Source organism: Delphinus delphis, chromosome 6 (assembly GCF_949987515.2).
Source record: "Delphinus delphis chromosome 6, mDelDel1.2, whole genome shotgun sequence".
Lineage (NCBI taxonomy): Eukaryota > Metazoa > Chordata > Mammalia > Artiodactyla > Delphinidae > Delphinus > Delphinus delphis.
Window position 1 is genome coordinate 106,033,734 of NC_082688.1, and position 13,566 is coordinate 106,047,299.

Sequence of the window (13,566 nt, forward strand, 5' to 3'; positions counted from 1 at the left end):
GTAACATATGAAAATCAGTTGCATTTACATACAGTAAAAATGAAATATCTGAAAGAGAAATAGAGAAAACAATCTCACTCACAATAGCATCAAAAGCAATAAAATAATCAGGAATAAATTTACCCAAGGAAGTGACAAATATTTATACTGTAAACTATAAGACATTGATGAAAGAAATTGAAGAAGGCACAAATAAGAGGAGAGATATCTCATGTTCATGGGTTGGAAAGATTAATATTTTAAAATGTCCATACTACCCAAGGCCATTCTATAGATTAAATGTAATTCCACATCAAACCCAATATCAAAATTCCAATGGCATTTTTTACAGAAGTAGAAAAAATAATCCTAAAATGTGTATGGAACCAAAAAAGATCCCAAAGAGCCAAATCAATTTTGAGAAAGAAGAACAAAGCTGAAGGCATCACACTTCCTGATTTCAAATTATACTACAAAACTATAGTAATCAAAACAATATGTTACTGCAATAAAAACAGACACATAGACCAATGAAATAGAATAGAATAGAATAGAAGAGAAGAGAGCCGGAAAATAAACTCATGCATATATGGTCAACTAACACTTGACAATGGAACCAAGAATACTCAGTGGGGAAAAGTCTATTAAATAAATGATGTCGAGAGAAATGGATATTCACATACAAAAAAATGGACCCCTATCTCACACCACTCACAAAAATTAACTTGAAATGAATTGAAGACTTGAATGTAAAGATCTGAAACCATAGAACTCCTAGAAGGAAACAGAGAGAAAAAAAACTCCTTGACATTGGCCTTGGCAATGATATTTTGGATATGACACCAAAAGCACAGGCAACAAAGCAAAAATAAACAAGTGACATTACATCAAACTAAAAAGCTTATGCACAGCCACAGAAACAGCAGAATGAAGAAGCAATGGAATGGAGAAGATATTTTCAAACCATGTATCAGATAAGGGGTCAATATCCAAAATATATAGGGAACACATACAATTCAATAACCCTCCCTCAAAAAAAACCCCTCCAAATTATCTGATTGAAAATGGCAGAGGACCTGAATAGACATTTTTCTAAGACTTACAAATGGTCAAGTACATGAAAAGATGCTCAACATCACTGATCATCAGGGAAATGCAAATCAAACCCACAATGAGATATCACTTCACATCTGTTAGAATGGCTACTGCTGAAAAGGCAAAAGATAACAAGGATGGCAAGGATGTGGAGAAAAGAGAGCCCTAGTGCACTGTTGGTGGGAATGTAAGTAGGTAAAGCCATTATGGAAAACAGAATGGAGGTTCCTCAGAAATTAGAAACAGAACTACCGAATAATCAAGCAATCCCACTTCTGGGTATATATCCAAAGGAAATGAAATCAGTATCTCGAAGAGATATCTGCACTCCCGTGTTCATTCCAGCATTATCAGCCATAGCCAAGAGATGGAGACAACCTAAATGGCTATTAACAGACTAATGGATAAGGATGGTGTGCTATTGATGTGTATATAAATATATATATGTATGTGTGTGTGTGTGTGTGTGTGTATATATATATATATATATATATACACATACATAATGTAATATTAGCCATAAAAAACAAAGGAATTCTGTCATTTGTGACAATGTGGGTAGACCTTTAGGGCATTATCCTAAATGAAATAAGTCATACAGAGAAAGACAAATACTGTATAAATTCACTTACATTAGAAGCTAAAAAAACAGATTCATAGAACAGAGAGTAGAATGGTGGTTTCCAGAGGTTGTTGGGGTAATTGTTTACAAACTTCCAGTTATAAGATGAGTAAGTTCTGGGGATCTAATATTCATCATGGTGACTATAGTTAATGATACTGTACTTTATAGTTGACAGTTACCAAGAGAGTAGATTTTAAATATTCTCACTACAAAAAGATTGTAATTCTGTGAGGTGATAAATGTGTTAACTAACCTTATTGTTTTAATTATTTCACAGTATATATGTGTGTCAAATATGTGATGACGTTATAAATGTCATATGTCAATTATATACCAATAAAGCTGGAAAAAATCTTTTTAAAAGTTTAAAAAATTACATAGTACCACCTATAGTTTTGCCTAAAGGATGAAATCTGAGGTTGATCACGCCTCTGGATCCAGCAGCAAATTTGCAGGAAATATTGAGGATAGAGGAACAAGTTGAATTGCACCACAAGAATGCAATTGGCAAAATCCACACTGTGGGAAATTCTGCAGGTCAAGTGGCTCATGCTTTCTTCAATAGATAAATTAAAAGGGAAGGAATGGAGAGGGAACCTGTCAGTTGAAAGAACTTTAAAGACATAATCAGATTTTTTTAAATGAGCAAGACCAAAGTATAGTATCAGAATAGATAACTTGAGTGATAAAAATATAAAGAAACATAAGGAAGTGAATACTGTAAAATTCAGACAGTGGTTAGTTTTGGGGGGAGGAAGGGAGTTGTGACTGGGGTGTAATACAAGGAGGGATTTCTGGGGTGGGTGGCAAAATTCTAAATCTTGACCTGGGTGGTGGTTAGTAGGCCATTTGAGTAATGATAGGCGTTGAATTTTGCATCTGTTTTATGTGGTTTTTCTGTATCTGTTTTACTTTATAATAAAAGGTTAAAATATTTTAAATAAAATAGTGCACACTACATCTTCTTTGATGATATTCATGTTGTTTACTAGACTACTGTAAATTCTGAGAAATTCTGCCATTAATAAACCTTGCTTTGTTTAAACCACACACACACTTGAAGCCAAATAAAAGAATGCTTAGGTTATACTGGAAGCCACTAGATAAAACATCTGATTGCTTCAACGAGGAGTTTTATTCTTAGAACTTCTGCTTATCCTAAGTTAAGTACCTTTCTAAAAATTTTGACATTGGTTATATAACAGTTCCCTGGAGGATTATTTCAGCCACCCATGGCCCCCCTTGGAGACCTTTGTCCAGCTGGAGCTAGTTCATTCTCCCTGCTATCAGAGGTCTTATCTTGATCCTTATTAAACATAAAAGGGGGTTAAATATCTCTCTACCTGCAATAAATTTTTGTTTGGTCATTTTAAGTTTTACGTCACGAGGATGTAGTGAAGATGTAAAAGATATAGACTCTGGGGCCGTCTGTGTGGTACTATAGACAATGGTCAGGAAAGGCTGGTTGCTAAAATAGCCTGTTATATACCATGTGTGGAGAATACTGAAGGCGTGCAGTACTCTTCGGTACCATCACTGTTAGTCGCTGTGAGATACAGAAATATTTTATTCGGTGAACTCCTCAGTTTCTGAACTTCAGGGGCTACGGTGCCTCAGCTTGGCACACCGCACGGCTCCTAGATACCTTTGTGGCCTTTTATGTTTGGTAATGCTGCCCAGCTCCTTTTCTACCTGTCCTTCTCCAGAGATTCCCTGTCATCATTCCTGTGATGGTTAATTTTATGTGTCGACTTGACTTGGCCAAGGGATGCCCAGAAAGCTGGTAAAACATCATTTCTGGGTGTGTCTGTGAGCGTTTCTGGAAGAGATTAGCATTTGAATCAGTACTCTGAGTAGATCAACCTCACCAGTGTGGGTGGGCATCATCCAAACCACTGAGGGTCTGCACAGAACCAAATGGCAGAGGGAGGGTGAATTCACTCTCTTTGCTTGAGCTGGGACACCCGTCTCCTCCTGTCCTTGAGCGTCAGTGCTCCTGGTTATCAGGCCTTCAGACTTAGACTGGGATTCACATCATTGGTTCTCAGGCTTTCAGGTTTGGACTAGAATTATAGTACCACCTTTCCTGGGCCTCCAGCTTGCAGACTGTAGCTCATGGGACTCCTCAGCCTCCATAACTGTGGGAGCCAATTCATCATAATGAATCTCTCTGTATATATATATTTGTATAAATCCTGTTGGTTCTGTTTCTTTGGAGAACCTTGACTAATATAATTCCTTCATCCCAGGAATGCAGGGAAGTAAAATTAGCAGTGAATCCTTGTTTCAGAGACTTGAGGATAGTCAATTTTAGTAAATACTCAGTAAATATTTAGTTATATTCACTAGCAGCAAACAATTCACTTGTAAACAGGAAAAATGGTATCTAGTGATGTGTAACTTGAACAATGCATATGCTTATGTTTTTCCTCGAATTCTTTTCTTTCCCTTAAAAAATGTATGTATTTGGGCTTCCTTGGTGGTGTAGTGGTTGAGAGTCCGCCTGCCAATGCAGGGGACACGGGTTCGAGCCCTGTTCCAGGAAGATCCCACCTGCCGCAGTGCAACTCATCCTGTGCTCCACAACTACTGAAGCCTGCGCGCCTAGAGCCCATGCTCTGCAACAAGAGAAGCCACCGCAATGAGAAGCCTGTGCACCACAATGAAGAGTAGCTCCCGCTCGCCTCAACTAGAGAAAGCCCGCGCGCAGCAATGAAGACCCAACACAGCCAAAAAAAAAAAAAAAAAAAAAAATCTATTCCTGGCTTCTGAAAAAAATAATAAAGTAATGTAAATCTATTACATACAAACTTGAAAAATGAAAAAAATATTTGTATATTCTCACCGCTGCAATATAATCATGATTATAATTTTATATATTTCTTTCTAGTCTGTTTTGGTATGACTTTTTTTCATAGTTTTGTAATAAAAACATGCATATAACTGTGATTTTCCCTTTTAAACTTAGCCTTAGGTAATTATGATATAATTATATACATATTTCCATATTGCATTGTTATCACAAGAGTAATTTTTTTACTGCATTAAACTTCATCATTTGGCTCTATCATATTTTTTAACTGTTAACCTACTTTTGGTTAGTATGTTTCCCATCACAGTTGAGCAAATATATTTTTTATAATGTATAACGTCATGCACATTTCTTTTTGGTTGTTGCTCTGAATTCTTAAAGTAGTATATTAACAGGTGTCAGGAATTTCAGTAAACTTCTATCTAATTTTTCTTTTAACTCTAATTTTTCTTTTAGTCATCGAATCTAGCAAATCTAGTGATTGTTAAAGTAGGAGGAATATATTAATTTGCCAGCTGTTGTTCTACCCACGATCTTAATGATATATGACTTAATAAAGCCATGTAAAACTTGAGTGAGGCAGTAATCTTGTTTACATCTGGGAATTGACCACAGAATAGCAGTTGTGGACAGTTTAGAAACTCATGGTAGAAAAATGAAGATTCTTTATTTGGAGCCCAGGAAAAGTAATGCAGCATTTTAGATGTGTGTAAGTATGTGCATACTTGGGAGATGGTTCTTAGTTTTCATTATATGTTCAAAGAAATCCAATAACTAACCACTGGTGTGAGCCCAATTTTTGTTAGTTGAATGGAATGCCATTTTTGTGAGTTTCTTTATTTGTTGTTCCCTCTTTCCCTGCCTTCCCCTGTCTCTCTTTCCTTATTCATTATGTTCAGTACTCGAACTCAGAAAAAGGTTCTTTTTGGTGAGCAGTGATTTATCACATGAAAGTTTCTAATGACTTAAAAAATTTTAAAAAACTGAACACATGTGAAATCGTTAATCAAATACTGTGTCAATCTGTTTTGATTTGGGGAAGTTTTCCCATTTAAATCAGTAATTTAGTGTTACCTTCCTTTGTTAGAATTTTTAAAGAAAGCACGACCAGGATGCTGATCATTAAATAAATTTCTGCTATTCCTACAACTTACTATGTTTTGACAAGTCCATAATGAACTGAGTGTTGAAATCATTCATCAAATGCAGTTATCCTTTTGCTGCGTTATTTCAAAAGGTAGAACTTTACTAACTCCATTAAAATTTGAGGCTTTCTAAGTTTTTGCACAACTAAAGCAAAGAGACATTCTGTTAAAAACCTTAAATAAAATTCTTTTCAGATGCTAAAAACTCTACTTCTTTAAAACATAAAATCTTAGTCATTTTTGATTACCAGATGACAGGAACAACTTCTCTTTTCTAGTGTAACAGGGCTTCTGATATGCAATGACCACCTTGTTTTTTGATAAAGGACTAACCAGTATTGTATTTTTTCTTAGGAATGGGCTGTTTCTGGGGAGCTGAAAGGAAATTCTGGACCCTGAAAGGAGTATATTCAACTCAAGTTGGTTATGCAGGAGGCTACACTCCCAATCCTACTTATGAGGAAGTCTGCTCAGGTAGGAAGAATTTGCTCTATCATATAAGGAAAAAGGACGGACTTGTTCCTGCTGGCAGATGATAGGATCTTTAAAATGGAAATAATTTTTTTGTGTGTTTTCTCAGTCTTCTCTTGCCTGTTTCTATAAATATACTTGCTGGCCTTTCACTTCATATTTTTAGAAGATAATAGACTTCCTACGGAATGTGTCATTTAGCGTTTGTTGCAGAAAAATCACCCTGAAACTTAATCGCTAAAACAATCATTTGTTACCTTATGATTCTGTGGGTCAGCAATTTAGACTAAGCTCAGCCTGGTGGTTCTTCTGCTGGTTTCATCTGGGTTCATTCATGTGATTCCAGTCAACTGGTGGGTTGCCTGGGGGCTAGTTGGCCTTTGATGGCTTCGCTCATACATCTGGCAGTTGCTGCTGGCTGTCACTTCCTCTTGCCTGGGGTAATGGGGATGATGGAACGTATGTCTTCACACACTGGCCTGGGTGAATTCATGTGATGGCGGATACAGAGATTAGGAGCAGTAAGAGAGGGCAAGCACCATTCTGCTAGTACTTTTCAAGTCTCTGAGTCACATTCACTATTGGTCCCATTGACCAAAGCAGGTCACATGGTCTGGCCCAGAATCTGTGTGGGAGGGACTTCCCAAAGGCAGGTGTACAGGGAGATGTGAAGAAATTGGGACCATCACCACATCACTCTATCACCTGGGACAAATATGTCATATACCAGACTTGTTTTCTTGAGGGAAAGACACTAAAAATCAGGCTATAATGAAGGGATTGTCAAACTGTGGCTTGCAGGCTAAATCCTGCCTGCTGCCTGTTTATATAAAGTTTTTTTTTTTAAACACAGACATGACTATTTATTTATGTTATCTGTGAATGTTTTCATGCCACAGTTGCAGTTGAGTGGATGCATCTGAGACAGTATGGCCTGTGAAACCTAAAATGTTTATGATCTGGCCCTTTACAGAAAAATATTTGCTGACCGGGATAGGCAGTTGGCTCCATGGCAAATTCTAGCTCAATTACCAGATAACCTTTCTGGAATTCGTTTTGTTTTGTTATTTCTGGCCTTCAAGGATTTCCTTTTATCTTTCTGCCAGCTCTGGTTGCATTTAAAACACATTATTTTTCTCTTAAAAATTTTTTTTCATTTTAAATATAAAAATGGTATATATTTAAGGTGTACAACATGATACTTTGATATACATAGTGAAACAATTACTAATAGTTAAGCTAATTAACATACCAATCTCGTCATGTACTTTTTTTGTGTGGTGAGAGCACTTTTGATCTACTCTCTTAGCAAATTCCAAGTATACAATACAGTATTACTAAGTACAGTCCCCATGCTGTGTACCTTGTATCTCTACAGCTAATTCATCTTACATAAATAAACGTTTGTACCCTTTGACCACATCTCCCCATTTCCCTGGTAACCACCATTCTACTCTCTGCTTCTGTGAGTTCGATTTTTTTAGACTCCACTTATAAGTGAGACGGTGCAGTATTCTTTTTCTGTGTCTAGTTTATTTCACTTAGCATAGTGTCCTACAGGCTCACTCATGTTGTTGCAAATGGCAGAATTTCCTTCATTTTTTTAGGCTGAATAGTATTCTGTGTGTATGTGCCACATCTTCTTTATCCCTTCATTGATGGACATTTAAGTTGTTTCATACCTTGGCTATTGTGAATTATGCTGCAGTGCACTTGGGAGCACAGATGTCTCTTTAAGATACGGATTTCACTTCCTTTGTGTGTATACCCAGAAGAGAGGTTGCTGGATCGTATGATAGTTCTGTTTTGAATTTCTTGAGGCACATCCATACTGTAAAATACATTTTTTAAAAGAATATTTTATTTACTATCTTAAGAGTTCTTAATAGGGAGAGTTTATCTAATATACAGCCCACACCACATTGACAGAAATGGGATTTTAAAAAAATATGTAAATAGTCTTATCGTTTAAAAATAAAGGTTTGCATTGGCGTTATTTGTGGAGGGCCCTCTCAGCTCTTTGAGGGCACTGCGAATGTAGGTGGTGGGGGGGAATTGGAGTTTGGGAGTTTGTTCAATAATGAGCGTGTCGATTTGTTTGCTACAGTATGAATTCTGATTTTTAAATGAAATTTGAACTGTGCAACAATGAAAATATCATGAAAATATACATATTCTTCTTTTTCTTGCTTCTGGAGAAGAATTGAAATAATTCTGATCGGTGTTGAGAATGTGGAATATCGAACAAAATACGTTAATGGTTAATCCATTTTTTTCCTCTCCTTCTGTTTCAAAATTAAACAAATGCTTATGCAGAACTATAAATAGAGAGATTCAGATGAACCCTGGAGATTGCCCAGGTGTATCCTCTTAAATCTTAGGAATGGAAATGAATAGATTCCTTCCTGTAATTGCAGACATGACTTAATAGCCTAAGACAAAAAGTTGCTAAGAAAACCTCCAGATATCTACTGCTTATACTGTTACTGTCTACCAGCAAAATGTTAATCATCAATTAGAATATCGTGGTTGCTGGTTTGCTCAGACTCTCTTCAATTCAGTTCTTCACCCTAACAAGAACAACATGATAATTGCCCTTTGTTGAACTCCTACTATGTGCCAGACACTGTAACAAGCACTTTTTGCATCTTTGCTTTTTTCCATCTAATCTTTCAGACAGCCCCATGAAGGGCCTCAGTTTCTGCTTTTTTACAGAGGGAGTGTTGAGGCTCAGAGAGAATAAGTAACTTACCTGAGGTCATATCTCCTGATCTCATTAGCTCTCAGCTCAAAACTTATGCCACTGACTGTGGTGTAAGTCACCCAGCTGTCATCACGGCCCAGCCATTCTCCATCCACCTATTTATGCTTCCCTCCTCCACATATTCTCTTTCATGTATACTTTTGAATCTATCGGTATGCTTTTTAATGATTACTGTAAGGAAAATACCAAGCAGTTTTTTTGGGTCTTTCTGATGTTTAAAAGGAAAAAGGAAAAAACCCTTTTAAGATACAGTTCATGCAGACATCTGGTGCGTTAGAGGCCTGTAGCAACAGTGAAGTACAGAAACCACGGAGGTTGGTAAAGAACTCTCTATTTGATGTGAGCACTACCTGCTAAGTTAGCGATGGCATCCGGAAGCATGGTTGTCATGGAAACTTGTTCCTGATTGGAAAAAGATAGTTATAGGGTCTTATCCAGACTCAGAAGGAGAGATGATTTCTTTCCCCAGGCTTTTTTTTTTGTTCTGATCATGAAAGGGAAAAACAAAAAGGCAGACAGAAGCTGTGATAGAAAGGGCTCTCTAGCACAGAAGTGGTGGAGCCTTCAGATCCCTGGGAATAGCAGGGAAGGAGAACAAACAAGGTCCCCAGCTAATTAAAGATTTTTGACCAAGGAGAGGGATGGGGGAGACAGAAAGCAGGTTATACTGGTTAGGCCTCCCTACTGGGGCCTCAGGTGCTCAAAGCCTTGTTGAACAAGTCAGCCCTGGAGGGGTCTGCCTTGCAAGAAAGAAAAACCCAGGCTCTGCTAAGATGTATAATCGTTGCTGAGGTTTCATGTGAGAGAAATACTAGTCTGTGCTCCAGTATTTGCATTAATTTCCAAATTGCTTACTCTTGTGTTTGCAATTAAGCTTGTAAAACTTTGGTCACAACCAGGAGTCTTTTGTAAAGGTTTTCCTTTCTTCCTTCCTTCTTGCCTTCCTTCAAGAAAAGGAGCCCAAGGACCTGGATTGTGTGGCAACTGCCTTCTCTCACAGAGCAGGACGCCTGAGCCTGAGGTGCCATTGGGTTTTTTGGGGGCAGGTGCCAGAATTATAGGGCTAGCACTCAGGAAGGGGTTCTCAAAACCCACTGGGCTAGCTTTACCACTCCCTTCTACCCTGACCGATCATCTGGGAGATGCTTCTAGAGTCAGAGCTTGTGTCAGAGCTTCCACAAGTATTGTCTTGGCGAACAGATTGGTGATCACAAGCCATGGAACCAGAGCCATTGGCTGAAGTTGGTCATGCCTGCTTGCTAGCGGGTATGCATGTGAATGTGAAAGCAGGTGTGTGTCCAGACAGGCTGCATATCAATGTCTGAATGGTGTTTCTGTGTGGCTCCAGATGGGCCAGCGATTGGAGTTGTGCTTCGGCACGTGGAAAAGACATATGACTTCTAGTAACAGCCAGGAGAGGAGGTGGACCCCACGGTGACATTTATTAATGGCTCACCAAGGGGTCTGTTACATGCTGGGTGATCTGTGTGAGTCTAGAGCCTAACACATGTAGAAGATCCATGGGGAAAACAGTTCCTGAAGCATTTGCAAAGTTGCCTTTTGGGAATGAAGTATAAAATAAGCCTGTAATGCATCAGAGCCAAGAGAGGCAATCACTTAGAAGAGAGCTTGGCTTTTGGGTCTTTGGGACCTCAGAGTAACCTGACGGAATGCCCTGATGTATGTAAAAGGAAAAGAAGAGAACCTTAGCAGGGAGGCTGGTCAGCCAGGTCTGCCAGGCCGGCCTGGGAAAGGGGAGGTCCTGCTGGCACCCCCCCCAGGTTGCTCTGTAAGGTTTGGCTGCTGGACAGACTCCCAGAGCCTGACACCATGACACTTTTAGGTTCTATCACTAACTCGTCTTGTTCTGATACACACTCTGTAGAAACTTCTCATCTTTTGTCCTCCCGTGGAGATTATTTACGGGAAGAGAATGCAAGGAGACCAGGTCAGCCAGACAGTTCTACTTCTCATTTCAAATTCAATGAAATGCTATTCTGAGAAGTATATCTCAGTCTATTGTGAGTCTCAGTCTACACAGGTCTACACAGGTCATTCTCTCCATATTCAACTGGTCAACTTTGTAGACCAGTCTACACAGGTCTACACAGGTCATTCTCTCCATATTCAATTAACCGTGGGTTACATTCAGTGTAGAAATGGAATTTGGCCTTCAGAGCTGAGAGTCAGAAGCCTGACTGCCATGATTTTCCAAAGTCTGTGATTGCCTCCTTGCGTTTCCCTAGAGACTCCGTCCCTCACATGTCCATCATTTCATTTAAACCTGTTTTAAAAGTGACCACCCTCCTATAATAGGCACTTAAACTTCCTTTCCTCAGATTCATCAATTAGTGCTGGAGCTCACAGCCTGAGAAACTTGCATCTCTCAGGTATTTTAGGCCTGAATTCTGAGTCCTCTGAGAGCTGCCCATCACCAGCTCCTGCACCAAGAACCCAGTCTCAGCTTGGACGCAGGGTAGCATTGCTCACAGCCACTGTTTGGCTACTGTTTCTTGTTGTGTCTCAGATCTGTCTCTAAGACATGTGCTGAGAAGTAATTTAAGTCTTAGTGGCCATCATTCTGTTCCTGAAATGATTTCTAAGGATTCATTCATTCACAAGGTATTCCTTAACAGCTCAGTGTATGCCTGGCACTGGAGAACCCATAAAAACCTAGAAGGGAACAGCCAGGAAGAGCCTAAATTTCGTGTAGGCTTTCTTGATGAATTAAATTCACCATTGATTGGGAATGTACTGCATACAAGACATTGTACTAAGTACTTCATATCATTGTATGTGATACCAAGTTGAAAAATGCTAGTACCTGTCTTCCAGAATTCTTTCTCTGTAGTTAAATGAAAGCTTGATCTTTCACATTTAAAGAGTTGTGCTGACCCTGGCTTTAGACACACACACACACACACACACACACACACTCTCACACACACTCTCACACAAACTACACGTTTGTTATGCAAACCAACTGATTAAATGGCATGCTGTTGCTTTCCTACGTTGATTTTAGAAGTAATTGAGCTATTCAGTTTCTTGAATACCCTGATAGAGAATTATTCTTACATTTTATAATAACGACTACACAGATGAAAATATGAAAAGACATTCTGCAATGGATAAGCATTCTGGGTTAATTTCAGTGCATTAGCCTAATACACAAATAACCCCATTTCTGGCAAGAAAACCCAGGATGTTCATTCACTGGGTAATATCTTTTCGTATTTTGCTTACAGATGTTCAGAACAATTCCATGTTTATCAGTCTATTCAAAAGCTTTTAGAAATCTGCACAGCCAAGTGGCACCAAAACCAGAAGCATGAAAGGGACTGTACAACTTTCTCTCATAAGAGAGATTTACACAGTCACCATAGAAAAGCTGAGGCCCAGACGCTTTTCTTTATCAACAGAATACTCTGGTGGATTCATGCAACGTGTTTGGTAGAAGTCCCGAGCTGGAGCCAGGGCTTGGGAGGAGCAGAGTGGGAGGCTCCTGTCACCTTCCGGTGGTGTCCATGCCGAGGCTGTCCCACTCTTTGGACTCAGTTGCCTCTCTTGTAAAATGGGGACAGCGCTGCTTTATGAAGCCCATAGGGTTGTGGTAAGGTTCTTATTTGAAAATAAAATTATTTCATATTGGGAGTAGGAAATCCAGGACATAAGCTTTCTATCACTCTAGCTCTTGGGTATATTAAAGATAAAATGATGGGTCAGGAAGCGTCGCTTGGCGGGGGCCTGGGCTCAGCCCACAGAACGTGCACGCAGCGCAACAAGCCGAAGCCGTTTTCTTCCTTTTCTCTTCTGTGTTCTCAATAGGTCATATCCACCACCCTCTCCAAATGCAAATCCTTATTTCCTCGATGCTTCAGAGCTCTAACAAAGCATTGAATAATTTCCCCACTAATATAAAAAAACTCAATATACTTTTTTAGTTTGACAATTTCTGAAGTGTTTGGGTGGATGTGCATGTCTATGTATCTTGCATGAGATTAATGACCCCATTCTTTTTCAAAGTAGTGATGAGTTCTGTTATTAGCAGATTTTACCAAGCAATGTAAAACTCTTTCTAAATTCCTTGCAGACTACATTAAATCTCTCTTTAGTGCATAGTAAGTCCTATTGTACTCTTTTCAATGTCAGTCAAGGTAAATTACTAAGTTATTGACATATCACTGAAGATGCCAGAATTCTGGTGTTCAGTTCTTGCTATAAGCAATTTGATCACTTTTTGCTCCTCTTATATTAGACATAAAATTAACCTTGAACTTGTAGCAGGCAGGGTGAAAATGCTTACCTCTCTCAAACCACCAGGCAGAAAGCAAGCTCCAAGGTCAGGGGTCCTGTGACTCCTAGTTATAACCTGGGTTCTAGGACCAAATACAACTTCTCCACGCATCATGCCCTTTTAAGTGAGGATGGCGATCAAGAATTCAGAGTGGGGCTTCCCTGGTGGCGCAGTGGTTGAGAGTCCGCCTGCCGATGCAGGGGACGTGGGTTCGTGCCCCGGGCCGGGAAGACCCCACATGCCGCGGAGCGGCTGGGCCCGTGAGCCATGGCCGCTGAGCCTGTGCGTCCGGAGCCTGTGCTCCGCAGCGGGAGAGGTCACAACAGTGAGAGGCCTGCGTGCCGCAAAAAATAAAAAAAAAAAAGAATTCAGAGTGGA

The 13,566-nt window shown here is 39.3% G+C and overlaps 1 protein-coding gene across 4 annotated transcripts in view; it reads left to right on the plus strand.

Annotated features, from left to right (window-relative positions):
* MSRA (methionine sulfoxide reductase A) overlaps positions 1-13,566 on the plus strand; it is a 369,470-nt gene that overhangs the window by 172,438 nt on the left and 183,466 nt on the right. For all 4 annotated transcript variants that reach the window (XM_060015254.1, XM_060015253.1, XM_060015255.1 and 1 more), the window contains one exon: positions 6,011-6,130. In XM_060015254.1, coding sequence (XP_059871237.1) covers positions 6,011-6,130 — 120 coding nt within the window. The remainder of the gene's footprint in view (positions 1-6,010; positions 6,131-13,566) is intronic.